Source organism: Pleurodeles waltl, chromosome 2_1 (genome assembly GCF_031143425.1).
Source record: "Pleurodeles waltl isolate 20211129_DDA chromosome 2_1, aPleWal1.hap1.20221129, whole genome shotgun sequence".
Classification (NCBI taxonomy): domain Eukaryota; kingdom Metazoa; phylum Chordata; class Amphibia; order Caudata; family Salamandridae; genus Pleurodeles; species Pleurodeles waltl.
Window position 1 is genome coordinate 654,481,129 of NC_090438.1, and position 24,937 is coordinate 654,506,065.

The window sequence follows — 24,937 nt, forward strand, 5'->3', positions numbered from 1 at the left end:
AAAAACTGAAGTCAACTCATTATGTCATTGTAATGCTGCAGTTGCACGGTAAGTTCCTCTAATAATAGATCTATCATTATGGAATAATAAAAAAACATCATTACCCTGGTAAATACCATATTAGAAATTAATGAAAAATTGCTTTTGATGTCAGCGTATCTAATTGTCTAAGCAGGGGAAAGGATGCCAAGGATTGGTAATAGTCTATTTTTTCAGCTAAGGACTCTAAAAGCCAAAAGCTATAATAACAATGGTACTTTCTTTGCTTTTTGAAACAGAAATGCCAAAAGTACTAATGGTAAGGTGACAGAGAATGGCTATTAGTGTCACCACAACTGTTCCGCAGCAGTTTATCCCATGCAAATATGTGGATGGTTCTACCAATATGAGTGAGTGTAAATCGTGCAACAAGAACCATTCACATGTAAAGAGGATTTCAGCATTGATGTGAATTGAACATTTTACTTTATATCTGTGAAAAGTATCACAATGATGTGTATGAGTTTATCCTCTAATTTTGTTCTGTATGGTTAGCATAAGTCACAATCACAAACTCTTGTAAGCATGCTTTTCCAACATTTTTGTTTTGGTTCTGTTTGGGTCAAACAATAGATTGACAACTGCAGTATTGGGTGAAAATAGCGTGTCCAATCACACTTCTATTTCTTTTGTGGACAGGTTTTGTCTCTTTTTCACAACCACTACTTCACAGAGTTGGGAGGCAAACTTGCTTGGCAGGGGCCCTCATCTTCTTTTATGAGATAATTGCCACGAGGTTAAATGAGGAGAAAATCACCAAACCAAGGTGATTATTGAACTTTGTTGATGTGGCTGCCACTTGCCAGCTGACAGACTCTGTATGTTTTTAGTGTATTGGACGAATAGGAACCACGAAAGAAGCAATGCATATGAATATTAATGTCCTTTCCAGGAACATCTTTGGGAACATGTGCTCGGAGTCAAAGGTCAAATCCCCGACACATAGAAAGGTTTGAGTATGATGTCACTTCACTCGCAAAAACAATGTCTTTGCCCACTTACCAGTGGCCTGACCTGTGTGATGATCATTTTGAAACAGACACTGGCTCATGACTGTGACATACACTGCTGAAGCAGTGTATTACTTCATTTAAAGATTGTCTCTCTTAGAGTTGTGCATCTCAATATGTAGCTGCAAAAACATTCTAAATATTTACAAGGAAGAACAGTATATGATACTAAGGAAGTTTTAATCCATGGAAGAGTAAGTACAGAGAGCATCAAGCACTGTATTGTATTTTAAATTGAATTAGCAGCAAGGGAGAAGAGTTCAAATTAAAGCCCTGGGGAAAACTATAAAGCTAATTTGCAATCAACTGAATAGTCAATATCTTGTTTAAGTTTGGTGGCAACACTACCAGTGTGGGTTTCTCAATAGATATTTTGGACCAGAAAATGTTTTTGTAATGAACTTCCTTAAAAACATAAAATGTAAAATTACAAACAAAATAGCCCTTTGAACTTTCCAAAGAGGCATTTCCATGACTTGCACAAAACGCAACAGTGTCTGAAGTGAAAGGGAACTGAGTAGTTACGTACAAAGCACACATTCATCTCTCATCTTTTTATACCAGGAAGCAGAGTTTCCGGTGTGTTTTATGTATTGCTGCAATTCATTTGAAGCGCCATCATTCATCGTGCACAGATCTCTATTACCAAGGCTTAGATTGTGTGCCAAAGTGCAGTACTCCAAACCCTTCCTTTGAGAAAGGCATGAGCTCTAGTCAGAAGACTGTCAAAACCCTGAGTCCAGTCATGTTTTACCTCATTTTGATGCTGTGTGTTAAAACATGTAAACGTGCAAAATACTGTCTTGAAAACATGCACATATATGAAAAGGCGCGTCCATTTGAGTGGTTGGTTAGATGTGAAAGATGAACTTAAATCACGCTGGCTATATCCCAGGTCTTTCAGTTCAAATATTCGGAGCAAAGTTGCATGCGCTCTTGATATGTTCTCAGTAGATACCATTAACAAGCCACTGATACAAATGCTATCACGTACCCATATTAAAATTCATACTAAACTTTGCCCGTAGACAGTAGATCATTGAAAAGTATGTATTCCCAAATAAACAGCTGAAATTGTGTCTGCAAATACATACATATTATATATTTAAAAAATATACAAAATTCTGAATATGCTTATGTACATTATGTGTATGACTTTCTCTGTGACATTATCGTTTACCCTTTAGAAACGCCAAAACTTCATGTCATATTCTCAGAAATGGAACATGCTGTTTTTGCCCTAACATAAGTGTTAGCCCTTGTTTGAACCATTCCACAAGTTCTTTATTTCAGGTGCCACGTTTCTCTTTGGTAAGGTTCCTTAACCTTGGTTGGCGCTGCAGCCCACGGCCTCGGATTTTCTTGTGGAAAAAAAAACTGCTGCGTTTAGTTATTGGGCGTAGGCGGTAATGGAGATAACCACGTGCCATCCCCGCCTACACTTCTTTCACAGCAGAGTCAGATGGAAGATAGAGCAATGCAGGATTGGGGTTGGTTGTTGAAGCTTGAAGGTTTCCGAAGCCAGCAGTAACTGTAAAGCTGGCGACTGACGACACTGAGAGACAGCTGGTACCCAACTTTGTTTGAATGTTTGTCCTGCCATAAGGGTACATCTTCCGCTCGAGATTTAAAGACCGTGTTTGTGCGTTAATTCCGTTGGTCTTCCCTTCGAGGAAATACGTCAGCATTTCTCCTTTTCCCTTCACACTAACTTTACCCCGGCACACAAAGTCATAACTGCAGTTTTTAAGTATCCGATGGACCTCTTCAGTCACCTGCATGAAATGAAAAAAGCTTCTATTAGTTGCGTATACTACCCAAAAAAAATCCTACACAGGCCTAGGTATACAATCATTGTAGGTGCACATGACTGTGTGGGTAACCAGATTGCTTGCCCATCATTAGCTATAGAAAATTGGCCTGATTCCCAGTGGGTCGGTGTATTGACAACTATATAAGTTTAGTCCAGCTAAAATTGATGCTGCTGCTTTACAAAAATTGGCTGCTGGGCTGGTACATCGAGTGCTATGGTCTAGTTATAGATTTGCAGTTGTGTGGAAAATAATGTGGTGTGTTTAGAATATTTTATGTGCTAAAACCTGGTGGTTTATTGTTCGAAATTCCATGTGAAAAGTCAATCAATATTATTTGGGATTTGAAAGGAAACCATAAGAGATGAAGATTCGATTTATTCAAAATATAGCATAGTCAGCACCTAAATATATGCATGCAGATTGCAATTCTGTGGTAAATCAAATAAAAAAAAGCCAAGGGAAAGCATTAAAACATGTATACACAGTGAAGAGAGAGGGAGCAAGAAAGAGATGAAGAGAGAGAGACCCTGTCACTGCAGCTCTTTATCCCTCAATGGCTCTGTCAGCCTCACCCACAAGCAAGTTACAGTAGCAGTAAAAAAAAATTGCATGTATTTTGTCTAGTAAGTTTACGTTCTGACGCAATTTTGATAGTATTTTTGCTTTCTTTAATCTTTTTTTCTTTTTTTCCATAACTTCAAATCGTTTACTCCTTTGAGACAAGTACTTGAATTTCACTTCTTTGACATACACTCCAAAGTGCGCTAACCAACTTTTATTTCATACCGTACTGAACTTTTCCAGATCCGGACATAGAACAATGTAAACGTCACACCTGTATCAACAAATACTCCAACAGTTTTATTTATTTATTTATTTATTTATTTTTTAATGTAGCAGGGTGTGTGATCTAAAAGCAAAGATTTCTGACAGGTCTGAAGAAGTGGTTTGATTCACACATTTAAAATCGCACTTATTGAAAACACACCTTTGTTATAACAGATTTGACAAAAAAATGAAATCTATATCTAAGAACGTATATGATGTATTTTTATTAATAAAAGTGACTGTGTTTGGGTGAAATCATTCTGGTTGTCTTGTTATCTGATTTTTTTCACAATGACGTTCAGTCAAATAGAAGCAGTGCTTAATTTGTAAATAAAAACGTGCCGGTGCCCAAAGCTCTCATTTGAAACAGGAGGCTGCTTCATTTAATTGTGCAAACATTGCTTACTGAGGGTGTGTAATCCTAAAGCAATCTAGGGTCTCTTTAATCCATTTGCAGCCACCCCCTACCCGTCAGTTCACTCTTTCAGTTTTCCACTTCCTCCCTTTGTGACCCTTTTTCGTTTTTCTCTCCCTCCATCTTTCCCATTTGTATTTTGCTCACAGTAAATGCCTGATGCAGAAAAATAAGTGCCAGCCCTAAAAAATAAATGCAGGTGCCCCCCACCGGCAAACATCAGCTCCAAGTAAGCACTGAATAGAAGTTATACACATGTTTGCATCTTTTAGATGTGAATGGCTGTATACAATTCATTCACTTGATGTGTTAAAATAGGAAAAACAATAGAATATGCAATGGGTCACAGAACTCAACATGGCGTTTCTGTGAAGATGTAATTTAAATCAGGAGTAATAATTTTTTGTATTACCGAATTGGTATGCATCTTTATAAATAATACATTAAGGGAGGTACATGTGTCATCTACCCTAATCAAATTCCCAAACAGCTACTCTTCAACAAAGAATCATATCAAGACAACACAGCAATTGGATACAGATATTTTTTGCCTATAAGCTTTCAAACGAAGAAAATAAATGTTGTCTCATAAAATGAGTCCTTCATTTGTTGCAAATTTACCAACTGTTATCAGATTCACAATCACACTAGTTAAAAGGTTATAATATCTAACAGTACTCTCACATACCCTCCACACATGAAGAGGTTTCACCAGGTGGGACATTCAGCATGTCAAGATACAATGTAAATGTTGGTTTGCACAAGTACTTTTTTTCTACATGTAAAAATATTTTGCCTTGAGATGTAATTGTAATTGTATTTATATAGCACTTACTACCCCTGGCGAGGCGTCAAAGCTCTTTTCGCGTGTAGCATGCAATTCTGGAACCCAAGAGGAATTAGTGGTGGATTAGGGTAGGGAATAAGAATACAGAATTAGTATTATTATGAGTTAATTTGAGCAGAAGATATGTGAGTTTGTTAGTTGGATTGCTAGAGTAATGGAGGGATAGAGGATGTAACTCTTTCCCTCCACCCATTTAAATATAGAGGTGTTGTCTATATATTACAAATGTAGAAACACACCTACTCCTGCCTTTGACAAAAATATTAACAAACATATCAGTCTGCTGGTTTACTCTACTTTGCAGTCCGGAACTAATGGGATACCCATAAACCTGTTCTGAATAATAGTGGAAATCTAATAGAGTAATGTATTTTATTACACTGTGGCACTCAGGATTTTGACTAAATTGATAAACATTAACTCAACTTTGAAATTGTGCGGAGTTTGTCAATTTTTAGGAATTCCACTAACATTACATTTCAAGAAAAATGCTTTATGGGAATTGCATTTCAGTGCCTTGAGACCCTCACAGGTGAGTAGCCACGCTTCACAAATATTGATTGATTGACTGATTGACGGGCAAATTGATTATTCTAAATCATATAGCTAGCAGACTATCAATAAAACTGAATGTGAAACCAATACATCTACAGAACAGCTTAAGCCATTGTTGTTATAATTTGAGAACATTGGCATTTCAGTGGGAACATTGGCTTAGCCACGCCTATACCTCGTTTTTTGAGGGATATTAAAGAGTTAATGAAGGTACACACAGGTATGTGTAGGCTCTGCTCAAAACAGCACACCTCATTTTTTGGTTTAGAAGTCTGATATGAAACCAGCTCTGATGAACGGTAGGAAAGTTCCCTTGCTTGAGATGGTAGTTGCTAGATGTCAGCTCATTCTGCTTAAATCCCAACAGTTATATGACAGTGGTATCATAGGAGCTCCATTATAAAACACTTAAATCACATTTTAACATGTTTTATTGTTTAAAATACTGCAAATGGGGAGAGACTGGCCCAAAGAGTGTATGACTGAACCCAAGATACCATTCAGAACATGTTAGGCTATAGATGACATTGAAAACACTTTGAAAATAAATTAGTCTAACAATTTGCAAGGTGAAGGCTTAGTCTCAAGGTTATACTGAGAAATGAAAAGAAGCAGAAGCAGCAATCCAAAATATATTACAAACAATTAAAGACTTTGAACATACCACACTTGAAAATAAGGTGATTATGCTATCTGACAGAAAAAAGTAATTCTACGTCAGGACCAGAGGCGAGGATTATGCTCAATACTTTTTATCCTTTAATACTTCCAGCAGCTTTCAACAATAAACTTCATTTCCCAAGATGCCACAGGAAAGGAATATAATAAATGTAACAAATCAGAAAACAGTCCTAGTCCATATAATCAGGCAGCCTATAGATCACTTCCTCTTTCTTTCCTGCTTCCAGCAGCGGTAAGTGCCTTTTCTAATAATTGCTTTGTTTTATGTGCTTGTACACGTTTAAACATATGCTTAAACATTTTTCCTTTGTAGATATCACTGCCACGAGAGCGTGACTCAGTGCTCCATTTGCAGCCCGTCTTGTTTGTATTTGGGGCCGCAAAGTGCGGTGAGGCGCTTCACCCAGTAGAGGAAAGCATAAAGGCTGCAATGCTCTCTGTGCGTCTTGTTGCTCTGAGGATGAAGCACTCCTTCCAGTCAGCGGTAACTGATAAGACACCATCCCCACAGAGCCTACACCTCCCCCGAGCCACTTTGAAAGTCTTGATACTCCTCTGGGTCAGTATTTGTTGAGTTAAAGGAGCTGATGTCCGTTCGGGTCACTATTTCTTTTTGACACCTTGAGACGTGCTTAAAAGTGATTCACACACATGGCGGCTTTTGGGGCTGGGCCCAGGAGGTATTTATAAACGTACATATTTATTGAAACCCCGTTGATTTTAAGGTGTGGACAGCCCTGGGCTTGACCCAATGTTAAGTCTAGTGCTTCCAGCACGCCAAACTTTAGTCTGGGTTGCCCAGAACTATTACTCACCCGTTGATGCCCTAAAACAGGGACTGTTGATCGCCCCTGTGCCGACTGCATAACCTATCTACCTGATTTGCCAGTTTTATAACACACCCTGCAGGGCCATATATTGATAATTTGAGGCAGTGCTCACTCTGCCTTGTCCTGCCTTGCAGAATCATGCAGGCATCTGTTAAGGGTGATTACATTGAGGCGAATACCTTTTTGGCCCTTCAAATTGACAACAAATTTTGTGAGGCGGTGTACGCATCCATTCATCTCTGCCATTGAACTGCTGGAGAGATGCCTACTTCAACTGGCTCATGCCTTCCCAGTCCTTCTCAACCTCTCCTTGAACCAAACCCTTTTAAAGGATGCCCTTCTTGGACCTGAACAACCCGCTCAATGACACCCCAAGCACAGGACTGAATCCATGGTGGATCTCATTGCCTGTGCAGGCTGAAGAAAGCTTTTGTTGAGCGCCCTACCCCTTCAAGCCTGGCGACCTTGGTGGACATTTTATGAGCCCCAGTAGATTTGCCTAATCCTCTTTCCATGGCCGAAGGGGAGGGTGAGGATTCCCCTTCCTGGTCTCCTCCCCTGCAGGTCCATCAGATCCCCAGGGGTCTTAGGACCCCTCGGAGATGGTAGATCCCGAGGACCTGGTTCACCTTCATTTAGCGGAATGGTTTACCTCAGTAAAATTGGGCAAATATGTAGCAAGCCACCTTCTGAAGACTTTGGAGAAGGGAATGCGAGCAAAACTCCGGGTGGAGTGTCCACCTCGCTCCCTATCAGGACTAGTGGCTGGTATTCCCAGGATTGACACCTGTATGGCCCACTTCCTCCAGAAGTTCATCCGTGACCCCAAAAAAAGGTATTGGTAGGTCATGGACAAGCTTCTTGATGTCATAGGGTCCCTGACAAAAATCTTGGAATTTTCTGAGGAGGTGAGGATCTTGAGTGCCACTCTTTCTCCTCTCCCCTGAGGTCATACTGGGCTGGGCACAACAAGCTATTAAATTCCTCGGTAATGCTATTAAATTGCTCGGTAATGCTAATGCTAATTTTGTCCTCTCCAAGGAGAGGCACCATTCTCTCCTGATCAAGGTAGACGCCAAGCTTGGTGAGCTAGCTTCCACGGAGGCTTGTGTGGTGGCACAAGGGGGCTATTTGGGGAGTCCTTTATAAAGGAAATAGAGAAGTTTGTGGCCACGTTCACACCACTAGACAAAGCCCAGGCTTCCCTTAAGCAGGTGTTCCACCCCAGAAGTTTTGTCAGGCTGGTCATAGCAGTGGGTGCTCGACTGGCCACGTCTATGTCCAAGGCCTTTCTACAGGATAAGGCTACCTCTGAGACCAAGGCCAAACTTGTTCTGGAGAATTCTTCCCCACCAGATGGGGTCGACTAAGACGCGGCACCACAGACTCCTCCAGGGGCCAGTTCCAGGGATCCCAGTTAGGTGAGTGTTCTTTTTCCTTCCCAACTAGAGACGTCTGGGTGCTACAAACAGTACAAGGTTGTTAACCAGAGTTCTATGGTTCCCATGTTCAACACTTGTGACCCTGTCCTCTGGTCTTTTCAGAAGAACAGACAGCCCTAATAGACCAGAAAGTAGAGGATCTGCTCCACAAGGACAGAATCGTCCTGTTTCAGCTTCATCCTCATGGTTTTCCAAGCAACCTGTTTTTGGAGGAAAAGCTAGATGGCGATCAGAGACATGACCTCAATCTGAGGGAGTTCAACAGCTGGTTGGTCTCCCGCCGCTTCAAAATGGAGGGGATCCATCTCTAATGTGACTTTTTACGGCTAGATGACTGGATGGTTCACATGGATCTCAAGGATGTGCACTTAACATTTCTGATATTCCCTTGTCATCACAGGTTTTTGCCGTTCCAAAGATGCAGTCTGGTCTACAAGTTCAAGGCGCTGCCCTTTGGCCTCTCCTCAGCCCCTTGGTGCTTCATCAAGGTCTTGAAGCCAGTGGTGTAATCCTTGAGGGCTCAGGGATATCGTATAATAATCTTTGTTGACAATCTCCTTCTAATGGCTCATTGCCCATTCAGACTGCAAGATCACCTGCAGAGAACAATCCACCTCCTTGAAACCTTCAGGTTCATCATCAACATCAAGTAATCCTTACAGACACTATCCAAACAGACAACCTTTCTGGGTTTCATCATCAGCTCGTCAGCCAAGACACTCTGCCTGCCCTCCAGGAAAGTGGCGAAAATCCACAAATAACTGAGAAAGATGTTTTGCAGACCTACTACCTTCTTGAGCCACATAGCTTGAATTGTAGGCCAACTGGCCTCCTCCATCCAAGCGATATTTTCAGGTCCTGTACACAACATGGTCCTACCGAGGCACAAAGCTTTCCATTTACGCAGAGGCTTCCAATATTTAGAGCATGTTCCTCGGACAGAGGAGGTCAAGACTGAAATGAGATGGTGGTTAGCTCACATGAAGGCTTGGAATGGAGGAGCCGTAGTCAGCTCTCACCCAGATCTGATCATTGAGTCCGATGCCAGTAAGTCAGGTTGGATGGCACGATATGGAGAATCATTCACAGGAGGAACATTGTCCACAGAGGAACAAGCTCCTCATATCAAGTGCCTCGAACTGATGGCAGGTTCATTCCTAATCAGGTGCTGGACCAAGGGGAAGGTGAGTTGCTGGGTCCTACTTAAAATGGACAACTTCACAGCAGTCCGATATATATAAGTCATGTGGGAGGCTCCAAGGAGAAAGTCTTGGCCGACCTAGCCAAGGAATTCTGGACATACTGCCTGGACAACAATGCATCCGTTACGGCTGAGTACCTTCCAGGAGTCTCAAATCAGATAATCGACTGGTGCTTTATGGAATGGCCCAACATGTGCCTTTGCCAGTTGAATCCTCAGATTTTCACACAAATTAACAATCGGCGGGTTCTTTCTTGGAGGACCACTTTGCTGCCCGTATAGACCATCAGATGCCCAGATATTTGAGGTGGAAACTAGATCCACAGGCGATAGCGATGGATGCTTCCCTGCAAAATTGGTTAAATGAGAGGGGTTATGCATTCCCCCACTCCCTTCGCCATGATCATGAGACTATCAACTTAGCTGAGACTCCGGTGAGAGGACAACAGATGAACATACTTTGAGCACACTGTTGTGGAGCTCTCAAGTCTGGTTTCTGGTTCTTCTGGAACTTTCTTGGAATTTTCCAATTCCTCTTACCCAAAGTCCAGATATTCTGTGTAATCCTCTGGGCCAGTGCCACTCACTATTACTCCAGGAACGCTTGCCACTCATGCCATGGAGGATTACTGGGAAAGATGGAGAGTCCCGGGCCTTTCACAAGAATCTGAAATAATTCTGGTCACGGCATGGGCAGATGGGACCACAAAGCAATACAAATCTGCATGGTCCAAATGGCTTTGTTGGTGTGTTCAACACAGTGAAGATCCTATGAGGTGTGATGTTGTCCCAATTGTTTATTTTTGGGCTTCTTTAGCTTGTAAGGTTTGGCCTATTGGATGGTCATTTCATACTGGTCGACCATCTCTGCAGGTCACTTGCTAGTGCAAGGTGCCCCATAGGAGAGCACCCATAAGTCTGTAAGTTGATGAGATGAATTCACCTAGCCCTATCTCAAGAACCCCTGGTTTTCCAGTCTAGGGGACATCAGTCATGACAGCGGAAAGAGTTTCTGTTGCGCAAGTAGTTATCAGTGAAGTTGGCAATGCTTCTCTGTTTAATCTCCTGCAGTAGAGTATGGGATGTTAAGGCTCTAGATATTTCAGATTCAGTGTTTACTCCACAGGGTGTTACATTCCATATTTCTAGGAGAACTAAGTCAGATTCTACAATGATATCTTTTCCGGCTTTCAACAAGTACCCTAAACTATGTGTGGTCCAATGTCTTAAGGCATATGAACACATGACAGTAGAGGTCCATACTCCAGATGAACAACAGTTATTCTCCTTCAAAAAACCTTTCAAACCAGTCTCCTTCCCCACCATTGCTCGCTGGGTCCACCTGGTCATGCATGGAGCAGGCATTTATTTGTCGCATATAGGAGCTCATTCCATGAGAGGGGCTATGGTCTCTAAGCTTTTTCTCTAGGGGCTAGACTAGAGGATGATATTAATGTGGCTGATTGGTCTTCAGACTCCATGTTGAAATGGTTATACTTTAAACTGGTACTTGATATGACATCTTTGGTGGTGGACAAGCTTTGAACGAGTATAATACTCTTCTCTGGTCCAGCCATAGATTGTACAATTTCCTAACTTTTGTAACATAAAGTTTCATTTCAATTAAGGACAACCTGGGATGATATGGAGGTTGAATTTTTTGATTTTGGTTTCTCACCCGACACTTCGTTAACCGTAGGTAGGCTTATTATGCATTTTCATGTTAATTCAGGTGTTGCAGTTAATTTTTGTAAAAAAAATTTTTATTAGTGATTCTGCATTCTACAGTATATTTTGGATGCATAAGTGTCACAGTTCATTTGAGAACAAGTTAGTTACATTTGTTTTTCCCAGGTACAGATTCATCCAAAGTCGAAGAAAAGTAGTTTTTCATGTCACATTCAAGAAAGAGGAAGTGATCCACAGGCTGCCTGATGATATGGACCGAGACCTTTTCTGATTAGTTAAAATTATTGCAGTCCTTTCCTGTGTCATCTTAGGAAAGTAAGTTTATTTTTGAAAGCTGCTGGAAGTAATAAAGGATAGAAAGTTTTGAGCATAATCGTAGACTCTGTGGCCCATATTTATACTTTTTGACGCAAAACTGCGCTAACGCAGTTTTGCGTCAAAAAAATTAGCGCCGGCTAATGCCATTCTGAAGCACCATGCGGGCGCCGTATTTAATCAATGACGTTAGCCGGCGTTAGCCGCCGGCGCTGCCTGGTGTGCGTGGAAAAAAACGACGTACACCAGGCAACCCCGGCGTAGGGGAAAATGGAGTTTGGGCATAAACAAATGGGGCAAGTCAGGCTGAGGCAAATTTTTCACCTCAACCCGATTTGCGTCATTTTTTTCACTCCCAACCCCCATTGAAATGACTCCTGTCTTAGCAAAGACAGGAGTCATGCCCCCTTGCCCAATGGCCATGCCCAGGGGACTTATGTCCCCTGGGCATGGTCATTGGGCATAGTGGCATGTAGGGGGGCACAAACCAGGTCCCCCTATGCCACCCAAAAAATAAAAAATAAAAATACCTACCTAAACTTACCTTAAGTTTCCTGGGATGGGTCCCTCCATCCTTGGGTGTCCTCCTGGGGTGGGCAAGGGTGGCAGGGGGTGTCCCTGGGGGCATGGGAGGGCACCTCTGGGCTCCTTCCGAGCCCACAGGTCCCTTAACGCCTGCCCTGAGCAGGCGTTAAAAAATGACGCTAACGAGGGTAGACGTCATTTTTTTTGACCCGCCCACTCCCGGGCTTGAATTTTGCCCGGGAGTATAAATACGACGCACATGCCTCGAAGTAAATTTTTTAGACGTGAACGCCTACCTTGCATTTCATTAACGCAAAGTAGGTGTCCACGCTAAAAAATGACGCAAACTCCATGGACTTTGGTGCTAGACGCGTCTAACGCCAAAGTATAAATATGGAGTTAGTTTTGCGTCGGAATTGCGTAAAAAAAAACGACGCAATTCCGGCGCAAACGGAGTATAAATATGCCCCTTTGTCCTTAACAGAACTGAAACTTTTCGTGATGAGACGTAAGACATTTTACATTAGAAATCCAACAGAGAGAAAGGTGCAAAAATACATCTACCAGTTTGTTTTAAAAGTATAACTGAATGCTAATAAAATAACAGGATCCTATTGAGGTCAAGGTAAATCTACAGAGAACATAAATAATAGGGAAATATTGATGAAAGGGTCTCATTAATGCCTTTGGGCTAGAAAAGAAATTGGTGTGGCTAGTGTTTGTAGCATTATAGACCTACAACCAAGTTAGATTAAACAAAAGCAGTGCTTATTGATGTTTCATGCACACCCTTATCACAAGCTTTTAGCAGTTTGTATGAATGAGCACAAGGAAGAAAATATTGTCATAACATTTAAAACATTCAAAAACAGGTGCAAAAGATTTTTGTACCATTGCACATTCTTTGGAAAAAGTGCAGATTGGGGAAAATCATTGCCCCAGGAACACAATGCACTTGGGCAGCTGAGTTTTTTTCTTCAGCATCGAGTTCTAGATGTATGCCCCAGCATCAAGAGTGTGAAAGAAACATATGTTAAAGATACTGCGTGGGTCTTCCTTGGGATTTTTGTACACAAGGGCATACCTTGTAAAGAATTTTTATGCAATAGGTGTAATTGACACAAAACACTTTCCACATAAACAAAATGATACAATTTTGCCCAGCACTAAGTTTCTGAATTGGGTTGAATAGAACTCCACAGTTTGAATTGAGCTGCTGGGAATTACTGGTAGATGGTTTGTTACAGTTGAAAATCTTGCAATTGGGGCAAGATGCTGAGGCAGACCAACAAAGTTTGGTCTTTTTTGGATCAATGTGGGCACCACTTTTTCCAAGTGAAGTAATAAATGTGCATCTTTTTGGAATTTCTTTTTACCCTCATTTGATACCTGCAATATTTTGTTGTAAGTTACTCTTTCCCATTCCTCTGGTCCATAGGAAGTGCACAGAAAGAAAGGACCCTTAATACCTCTCAATTTTCTGAAATGTTCTACTCTATGGGTCTTCTTTTGTAACCCAACTACACACCGGGGTCCTTCACAGGAAGCAGCCAGGGCAAAGCAGCAGGTAGATTTATTATACTAGACCCAGGATAAGTTTGTAAGAGTCTGGCATCAACATTCTTTTCAGTAGAATTTTTTACCTGTCAGAAGAGTCAGGTTTAAGAACTGCTGCAGAGATTTTTGGGACTTAGTAAGACACTATATTGGTGATTACTTTGGGTGTGTTTTAGACTTTTCATCCTTGGAGTGGTCTCCCTTAACATTTTGCCTCTGTTTCCCAGGTTGTTGATGTGTGCTGGACTGTTTGTGCTGTTTTTGTTACTCTGGGCACTTTACCACTGCTAACCAGTGCTAAAATGCAAGTGCTCCTATACACAATGTGTATGTAATTGGTTCATCCATGATTGGGATATTTGGTGTACTGGTAATTCCCTAGTACAGTGCACTAGAGGTGCCCAGGGCCTGTAAATCAAATGCTACTAGTGGCCTGCAGCACTTGTGCCACCCACAGCAGTAGCTTTGTACACATGGCTCAGGCCTGCCACTGTGGTGTCTGTGTGTGCAGTTTTAAACTGCCTTCGACTTGGCAAGTTTACCCACTTGCCAGGCCTAAACTTTCCCTTTTCTTACATGTAAGACACCCCTAAGGTAGGCCCTAGGTAGCCCCCTGGGCAGGGTGCAGTGTATTTCTAAGGGAGGACATATACTAATGTGTTTATGTCCTGACAGTGAAATACTGCTAAAGTCTGTCTTCACTGTTGCAAGGCCTATCTCTCTCATAGGTTAACATGGGGGCTGCCTTTAAATATGATTAAAGTGTAGATTCCCTTTGGGAGCGGATAGACATCTGAAGTTTGGGGTCTCTGAGCTCACAATTTAAAAATACATCTTTTAGTAAAGTTGATTTTGAGATTGTGTGTTTCAAAATGCCACTTTTAGAAAGTGAGCATTTTTTGCATGAACCATTCTGTGACTCTGCCTGTTTTGTGTACTGCCTGTCTGGGTCAGTTTGACAGTTGGGCTGGTTGCACCTCTCTCTAGACAGTGACACAAAGGGAGCTGGGATGTAGCCTGCATATCTTGAGCCAGCTGTGCGAGAAGGGAGGGGAGGAGTGATCGCTCACACCTGAAAGGGCTGTACCTGCCCTCACACAGTGTGTCTGGGGCCTGGCCTGGGCAATGCAGGATTTCACAAACAAGAGAGACTTTTCTTTGAAGTAAGCCTACTTCAAAGGGCAGAATTGGTATGACAAGGGCACCCCAAACCACAGACTTTAGATCACTTCTGGAAAACAAGAACTGAAGAGCTGAGGAAGAAGAGCTGCCCTGCCTGTGACTGTGCTTTGTGGAGCTATCCTGCAGTTGCTGGTTCTGCCTGTGCAAGAGGACAAAGACTGGACTTTGTGTGCCTTCCTACTTGTGAAGAACTCTCAAAAGGCTTGAAATTGAGCTTCTTTCCTGTTGTTGAAGTCTCAGGGTCAGTAAAGACTTCTCTCTGCCATCACCTGGAGCCTCTGCTGAGAATCCTGCCCTGTCAAGTGATGCCCTATCCAGTTCCTGGGGCCTTGAAAGGGAAAGGCGAAGCTGGCAGGCCAAGTTTGAGAAATCCACGCACAGACCGTCCTGCGGGAAAAATTTTGCTGCAACTTCTGGAAAAACAAAGCACTGCCGGCTTCGTGGCTGAAATTGACGCTCTGCCTGCAGCATGGGTAGGAGATCGTCTCCCATGGCTGGGCAAATGACGCGCTGCATCGCTGACGGAGGCTGGTGAGATCGCAACCCACACTGTGTGGTTTTTGGATCACCGTGCGGCAGGATTTCTGCCGCAAACATCTGACGCAAAAACGACAAAAAGCCTGCCCGCACCCAAGAGTGCTTGTCTGGATCGATGCATCGCTCTCCTGCGGAGAGAAGAAATGATGCAAGCCGACCCGACAGAAGGAGAAATGACGCACGGTCTCGCTTGTTAGTGATATCGACGCATCGCAGGCTTCTTTCGATGCATACTCACCTGTGCGGGGTTATTTTTGATGCAACCTAGGTACATTTTCACGCTAACAGCGTTAACATTGTGTTTAAAAGAACATGAAGACTCTTTTTACATTTTCGTTAATAGCTTGACTTGTGTATGTTGGATTTTCGTCGTTTTGGTCTTGTTTTGTTTAGATAAATATTTTCTATTGTTCTAAACCTGTGTTGTGTCATTTTGTAGAGTTTTCATTAAGTTACTGGGTGTGTTGGTACAAATACTTTACACCTAGCACTCTGAAGTTAAGCCTGCCTGCCTACTCGTACCAAGCTACCAAGTGGGTGAGCAGGGGTTAGCTGAGGGTGATTCTCTTTTACCCTGACTAGAGTAAGGGTCCTTGCTTGGACAGGGAGTAACCTGACTGCCAACCAAAGAGCCCATTTCTAACAGTGTGTTTTTTTAACCAAAATTACATCAATAATAAGATTGCCTTAAACAAACATAAACTCTCCTGGCAATGTGAAATCAACAAAATCTAGAGATTCCATGCATCCATTAAAATATTATGTCCAATCTCCTTGTAAGTCTAAGACAGAATGAAACTTAATTTTTTATAATCATTCCCTGAGGCTTGGGTTTGTACACCTGGTACAGCAGAGATATTCCCTGAGGTGTGGGAGAGCATACAGATGGTGCCCATACTATTATAATAGGGAAAGTGTAGGTTCTATATCATGGTTCCTAGGTTGAACGGTGCACTGTGATTTAATGAACCAAGACTGCTTTTTTTCTTAATAGTTTTCTTCCACCATCTTCCTCTTTACACAGGTTTGCCAGTGACCATGTTTTCTCTATAGTTGGTCAACTTTCACAGGTTAGGTATCTCTCTTCACAAAGAAGACTCCTCAAAGCGTCCTTAACTCTCAGGTTTCTTTACCATATGAATTCTAAACTGAGTGATATCTTTCAGGACACCTTTTAAAAGCGTCTACTAGCACCTTCTACTACATTCTCTTTACCAGAGTTTAGCTATCCAAAGTATTATTTTTTTAACTTTTAGAAATGCATTTATTTTTGGTTTGTCTTTTAATACACATTTCTGAAACCAAGATAAAATGCTTACCTGAATTTTACCCTGTATTCCTGTGCTGTCCATTCTGCTGGCAACATTAACAGTGTTTCCCCATATATCGTACTGTGGCCTCCTTGCCCCAATTACTCCAGCAACAACTGGCCCAACATTTATACCTAAAAAAGTGAAAATAACATTGACGCTTAATTTTTTAGGCAATTGAGAGGTGAGCTGTTTTTGCCACCATGTTGAAACTGCAGTGATAACATTGCTCTCACACAATACACTCTTTTGTACACATTCCTGCTATTGAATTTGTCAAGGCATACGATTGTTGTAATGTCTACAGGTGAATTTAATTACTATTTAAGAGAGAGTGGCGGGACAGTTCCCCAGTCGGATTTCAAAAATCATTGAGGAACATCTCAAAGAGGCCAATGTTAAAATGTAATTGCCTAGAATTGTGTTCGAGGGCGCTTTAGTGACCGTAGTTGCCACAATGATCTCAATTTAAGTATAAATTCGCCTCTTATTCAAATGATTTAAATAATGATGTGGAAAACCCACAGAAAACTCAAATGTGAACAATATGTAGATGAATTACATTTTCTTGCGGATCACTAAAATGATTGTTTAACTGAATTCACTTTTTTGTAAGAATCCATTGTGTAACAACTTTAAAGTGCACAGTTATCAGAGATTAGATGAAAGTGTACCCTGTGCCTTCTGGTTTTCTTTAGGCTGCATATATTCTCAACAAATTACTGTGTTACATTTAGGAAGAATTTTAATGTTTGTGCTGCTTTTCTATGTGAGAATGAATTTGATAAATTATGTCATGACGAGAACATCTTAGTAAAAGACAAATTGCAAGAGGATCTGAGATGTAATTATAAAATTGAGAGCTGCTTTAACGGATATAAGTGAAAGATTTGATATTAAGCTCAGAAATGGAAATGAGCTCAGTTGACCAGGTCTATGGATTAGCCTCCTTTCATGTGGTTCCATTGTAGCATATAGTATGAACTGTTTTTATTCAGTTTTTATATTTTAATACATGCCATAGCCTAAAATCTGCAAGCCAGTGAGGGTCCAAAGAACAAAGTAGATGACAAAGAAAGAGATATATAACACAACATATTATTCCAGATCCCCTCCCGTCCAACTCTCCCTCCCCACCTGCAGGAGCTCCGAGGTTTATTTAGTAGATATATCCTGGAGGTGGCATTGCTTCACCTACCGAGCCTCTCAGTTCCCTGGCCAAAGTTGCTGTGAAGGTGTTTCCACCTTTGGAGGAAAAGTGTAATTTCCGGTGAAACAATTTTCAGGACTTTAGGTACTGTGCGCACATTACCTCCCTAAAAACAGTTGATAGGTGATGCAGGAAGGGAGACCAATCACTATCAAGGTATTCAATATTGTGTTCCACAGACGCAGTTATCTTTTCGATTGACAAGAGTGCCTACATTTTAATTAGACAATCTTTCTCAGTGGGGCAATTGTCCTACCCAAAAGACACCCTATACACTGGATCACTTTCACTAATGTTAAGGTTATCTATTGTTAGTCGTAGATTTGTGGGATCTGTTCCATTGATATGGGAGGCCCAGCAATACTGCTCCAGGGTCCAGGAGAATATGTGTATTGGAAAATGGGTCAATGGCACATAAATAGATCTCCAGGTAATTCCCTACTTTTGGACACTGTCATAATAAATGGAAGAGTTCGCTGGTACAGCCTCTCCAACATCCAGAGGTCTTCGAGCTGTTCCAGTTGTGTATCTTGTAGAGTTTTAGGTACTTATTCATAGCTTGTATAAGGTCTTCTTTCTACTCATACATTTTATGGCTACTGTGAATCCATGGTGGGAAAAGACCTGTACATTTCTGCCTACAATTTAGTCTACCGTGTGCTTTTAGGAACTTGGAGATGGATATCATTTTGTTTAGTTTGGAAATTGAGTGTTATGGTCGGCCCTCCTTGTCCATTTCTGAAATGTTGTGAGGTTACAAGTCAGCCTTCTCTTACTTGCAGGGTTCGTTGCCAGTCACAGTGATGAACTAGCGCATATCAATATCTTTTCTGTCTCTGGTATACCAAATTCCTTTTTCCAGTCCCCAGCATCAGGCACTTACAATTGTTCTACAGCTAGAAGCTTTCCCTATCTTTGCCCAATGTGAAGCAGTATTTTCATATATGGGAGAGAAAGGCAATGGCGTGTTGTGAGGCCTTTGTTTCTATTCATATGTCCCAAACACTGGGTGTCACCCTGGTCATAGGTGAAGAATAAAGGGCCAGATGTACATACATTAAATACTCCAAAGGTGGTAGCAATCTGTGCACTAACTTTAAACTAAACCAGTGGTATTTTGTACCCACCTGTTCGAAATGGCCCTTTCTGTAGGTTTTTCCCCAAACCTTTTGCCTTCCTCCTTCTTTTTTTCTGACCGTCTTTGTTGGTTTCAGAGCTCTGGTCACTTTACCACTGCTAAACAGTGCTAAAGTGCATGTGCTCTCTTCTCTAAACATAGTATAATTGGGTTACACCAGTTGGGCATATTTAATTTACTTGTACGTTTATATTAAAGTGCACCACATGTGCCCAGGGCCTGTAAATTAAATGCTACTAGTGGGCCTGCAGCACTGATTCTGCCACCCACTACAGTAGCCTTTCAAACAAGTCTCAGGCCTCCCACTGAAGAACCTGGGTGTGCCGATCTAAACTGTCATTTCGACCTGTCAAGTGTACCCACTTGCCTGTCCCAAGCCTTCATTTTTATTACATATATGTAACCCCTAAGGCTGGCCCTAGTTAGCCCCAAGAGCAGGGTACAGTGTATTTAAAAAGTTGGATATGCATTTTTAAGTTTAACATGTCCTGATAATGAAAAACACTTAAATTCGTTTTCCACAATTGCAAGGCCTATGTCTCTTAGAGGATAGCATTTGGATTACCTTAAACCATCTTTTAAGTGAAATTTCAAATTAGAAAGAGATACAAATATGGAGTTTAGTATCCCTGGACTCACAATTTAAAATCACAACTTATGGTCAAGTCGGATTTTAAATTGTATGTCTGAAAATGCAGTTTTTAGAAAGTTGCCATATTCTTAATTTAACCATTCTGTGCCTCTGCCTGTTTATGAATGCACATACGGGGTTGCTGACAGCTGGGCTTTGTGCATTCCATCTAGACAGTCACACACAAAGAGAGCTTGGGTGTGGCATTGGCCCAGGCTGATGGGTCTTCCTGGCGTAGATGCGTGGGAGGAACTGACATTTACTTATGAATAGGGCTGTTCCTCTTCTTACACAAAGGGCTGCAGAACACCCTGCAGAGTGTCTGGAGCCAGGGAGGGCAGGACAGGAACCTTGTGGATATCAAAGGAAGGCCTGGAAGTTTCTCCCACTTTCCAGAACCAGGGCACTACATTATAAATACTGGACCCCAAACACCACCAAACCAGAACTCTACTGGAACCAAGGACAGTGCCAGGAAGGAGGACTGTGGTCGGCCAGGAAGGACTGCCACTTTGCAACTGCATTTCTGTGTTGGCCTACTGCTTGCTGTGCTGGTGGAGGGACTGCCACTTTACTACTTGCTTTGTTGTGTTGACCTGCTGCCTGCTACTTCTGTCTTGCAGTGAGAGAAACTGCAGTAGTTCTCTACATCCTTGAACCCCAAAAATCTCCAAGGTCTTGTTGGCTTACCCCATGTTCTTATGCAGTCTTAGGGACATCAAAGACTACCTGCAACTCACCTGCTACAGCACCGTGACACTTGTGAGTCTACATTATCAAGTGGTGCCTCCCCAGTCCTAGACACTTGGAAGTGGGACTTCTGTGTTTTTTCATTGCAATCATTTTAAAGCAATGCAAAGCCCCTTAAAGCCTCACAGCTGCCAGCTTCACTGGAATCGATGCTGGGTGATGCGAAGCCCTGCAAAGCCTTGCCACGCAGCTGGCAACCTATTGGAACCAGCACACAGCAATGCCAAGCCCTGCAAAGCCTTGCTGCACAGCTCCCTGAGATTGAGGCAAATCTAAACAAGACATTAGAGCCATGGAGGATCAGAAAACAATCGGATATCTTAATTAAGAAACTTTGATAGAGTTCATCCACAGCTCAGACCAACAATGGTGAACCCCATGATCCCAAGTTTTCAGTCCAGTGTCCTACATCAACCGTTTGAGATGGGTATTTAGGTATAATGAATTGAATTATGTTTTAAGTTGTATTTAATGTTTGTGCACAGAGTGAGATGCAATTATATCTTTATGTGTCAGTTTGGCTCCTGCATTTATGCTGATCTGGGAGGCCGAGGCAGGATCTGGAAAGGACAGTCAGTGGTTCATTTAAATAGGCAATACCGGTGATGCTAAGGACAATTTAGGATGTTGTTTTTCAAAGAAATAAGATTGAGTATACAAAGAATCTTCAATGGAAACCTAGTGTTTCTGCCCATCTCTCTACAGGGGCGATCACATTGGAGAAGCTTGTCAAGTTTGCGTCCAAAGGATTTTGCTTAAGTAACCATTTTTCGTAAAATGTATCTCTTAAAGATTTACCATTCTTTGGGTAATTTCTGGTATTTGTTAGGGTAAAGCAAGAGAAATTCCATCATCTATCTGCTCGTAGTTTGAGATTCATAAAGTCATCCTGTTTTGGATTTATTTCAGGACTGAAGATAGAGAAATTCAAGCTGTTTAACATTTATCTTCTGCAGATAAGTGGGTCCTATTAGCGCAATGGAGAAAGAAGAGTCCCTCTTTCATTAGGGCATCTTAATGGACACTGGAATTTGAATAAAGTTTAATAAGGAATTGCCAGTTTTAATGTTTTAATGCACTGTAAACTGGATTCTAAGGAGATGTTAACTAATTAGATGCTCTTCCATCAATACTTACTCTATCACTTGAGATGTTTAGAAAGTTTGTGTAAACATCATTAAAATATGCTTATAGATTTGTCATGTATCATATTTAATTATTAGAATTTAATTTGCATAAACACCTTGAAAAAATTGTGTTTGTCCACACAAAGAGAATAGTCAATTAAACCAGTGATTGCAGATTCCACAGGAATGGTTGCAAGTAAGGTGTTCATCTGATATTCTGGACAATTGCATGATGACAATATTGATCTTGAAACTACGAAGAATGAAACTACAGTTGCCTTGTATCTAGTCATGTAGGAGAGGATACTTGTTTTTTATACATCATCTGTATTATTATTCAATCATAGTACAAACATGAGAGAGTACCCAAGTGAGTGAATGAGAGAGTGACTTAGTGACAGAGTGAACAAGCAAAATCATTATTACAGCTCAAACTAATATTGAAATCATCTCTTGTTACTGATTTACTGCTCTGTTGAACTGAATGTAGCAAAACATGTTTTGTTTCATGACCTTTCAAAAACAAAGGTGGCTGAGATTTTTCCTGTGTTGAGTACACACTTCAAAATATTTGCACATTTAAAGTTCCTGTTTTTTAGGTAAGGACTTTAGTTTGTCACTGGCCTTGTGGTATCATCAAGCTGTAAATTTCTATGAGGTTGTGCATCAAAGTGATGAATGCTAGCTTCCTGTGAAGCAAACAGAGAAAATCGTCTTCTATTCACTTGAGATATTTATAATTTTATTGGTGCTGCATAAATAGCTAACTTATTCAGTTCAAGGGGAGGAACAGCGCTGTCGTTCTCCATTACCGCAATTTTAAGTAAGTATATTTTTGTACTAGTGAGGGCCTCATATACTGCCATTAGGACAATATTTAGCTTACCAAAATATTTGAAGGAGATTCACACCGAAATATCCTGTCCATCTATGTATCTGTGAAATCACCTAATTCAGTGTTGTCAAAATCCATCCTATGCATGCATTGACCATAACCATGAAAGGGCATATGAACAGAATGCTAAATGTCCTAATTTCTAGTAGTACAACTTGACAATTATGATTATATAGTTAATATCACACAATATGTCTTCCTCATTATCTCACTTTGATGCATGCACCCATTGTATGTACAGTATATATATATATATACATGTAGATAGATAGATAGATATTACCATCTGGGTGCTAACCTAAGTCCATGCCGTCAGGCTGTACAATATTGGCACTTTTTATTCAATCATCACAGTGATTTAAGAACAATAACCACATTTGATTTTGCTGATTCTACTTTCAAACTACAATTTGATTTGAAATGAGTAAAATTAGCTACTGAGAAAATGCATAACTATTAAATGAAGTATTAGGAAGCAATGCAATCATAAATTCAGATACATTTATGATAAAAACAACTGGAAAACAAAAGAATCTGTTGTGTGTACCTTTCCAAGGAATGCTACCTGGGTGTGATTGAGTATGTTAATCAAGAAGGGTTAGGAGGCAAATCAAAACTGCATACGTAGAATGGGGAGAAGCATGGAATGAACAAACTACCTCTATGTTGATCCAGAATAGGTGGAGAAAGCCAGAAAATCAAATCTTTTATCAATGAGGAGCTCCCTGAAGGGCAGTGACTGACACTTTCTAGTTTTAGAATACACTCCAGTATACTATCAGCCTTTCTCTTTACAGTTTGCTCTTGTTATCTTATGAATAACAGTAACCTTCTTTCAAGATATATGTATAATTGAAACCAAATCAATATGTTTGCTCAGAATTAGATCACCTTAAAGCAACTATATTCCTTCTAATGGAACACCGATCTATGAAAGACTTACCCACTCTGAGGACAAAGTCGTTGTATGACTGATAGTTGATTTCATCAAGAACGTCAAACATCTCTATTGAAAAATCTGCAATTGTACTCAGATGGGAATAAATTGATTTTTTTGCCTGCGCATAGAAATAGATAAGCAACTGTTATACAAAAATGTGCTTTTGGAAAGAGGGCATTTTGCTCTAAATGTTTGAGATACATTGTTAATGGAAGTTGTAACAATGTCAATTTTTATACATGCTACATGTTCAAGAAGATTCAATACGTACACAATTAAATCTGCTCAGTTTTGACAGACCATTTGTAAAATATTACAAATACATGTAATCAACATTTAAATAAGTTAGCTAGGTAAAAGATTTTCATGCTGTAATGGTGCACTGTTTTGTAAAGTTACATGGTCAAAAAATGTTTCTATGAATGTGTTTTGAGTAAATCACATCTATACTTTTGGCAGTTTTAGATTTTTAGATTCAACAAAACTCTCAAAGTTGTTTTCTTAACAATATTCCAAAGTGAAAACATGTTGACTCAGGAGAAACAAATCATAAATATGAAACCTGTTTACTTTGGCAATCATTAAAATTAAAGGATTAAGCTAGGTCAACAATGAGTTAAAGGACACATGTATTGCTTAAATGACTTGAATATTTATGCTTGTTTCTTAAATTATTTCAGATGAGGTTCATTTAAAGCTCTACATGGCCTTAATATATGTATATATTTAGTTAATAAATTAAATGAGTTACCATGACAAATAGACTTGTTATAAGACTAAATATTTATTTTGCTACAAGTGAAATCCATAATAAATATTAGTGTGGATGACAGTGTATAACGATATTTGCTAGAAATACTGTTTGCTCATATCTGGTGAGCTATCCCATGTAAGCTACTGAATGAACACCTGTAACACCTGGAAATGATAAAACTTTAACAATTAAAAAAGAAAAGCTACTCATCAGAGAAAATGTGATGTAATCACAGCGCTCTAGCGTGCTGCGTGATGCAAAAACCTACATGAATATTATATGATTCTTGTTTATGTGGGTACCAAAAACAACAATGAAGTCCCTGTCCCCTGTTCTAGCATTTACCTTTTATTGTAAAACATGGGTTAGCACACTTTCAAAGTCTATATCTTAGGTGGATATAAAGTGATGGCTACTGGGATTTGCCAATATGCTAAACTTGTGAAGTACAGTTCTCTATTTTTTTTGGGCGCAGTAAACTGTAACTTAGGTGCACTGAAAAGTGGTATGCAGTCACTGTCCTAATTCACAGCATCTGAATCTGTCTGTGGATGTGGAGACAAACTAACAAGCACACTAAAGAGTTTAAATGGCCTATGGACTCATCAATACAAACAATGTTCACTACAGCCCTCATCCTTTCAAGGACCAATGCTCCCTATCAGCCCTACCACTAATTGCTGAGCAGTAATTTCAGTGTAGTAGTAGAATGTTG

General features: G+C 40.6%; 1 protein-coding gene across 1 annotated transcript in view; it reads right to left on the bottom strand.

Moving 5' to 3' along the window:
• Positions 1–588: 588 nt before the first annotated feature.
• Positions 589–24,937, bottom strand: part of ADCY1 (adenylate cyclase 1) — a 1,375,168-nt gene continuing 1,350,819 nt past the window's right edge. The window contains exons 18-20 of the mRNA XM_069216207.1: positions 23,472–23,586; positions 16,787–16,911; positions 589–2,824 (exon numbers count right to left, since the gene is read on the bottom strand). Of these exons, the coding sequence (XP_069072308.1) occupies positions 2,486–2,824; positions 16,787–16,911; positions 23,472–23,586 (579 nt within the window). The 3' untranslated portion in view covers positions 589–2,485. The remainder of the gene's footprint in view (positions 2,825–16,786; positions 16,912–23,471; positions 23,587–24,937) is intronic.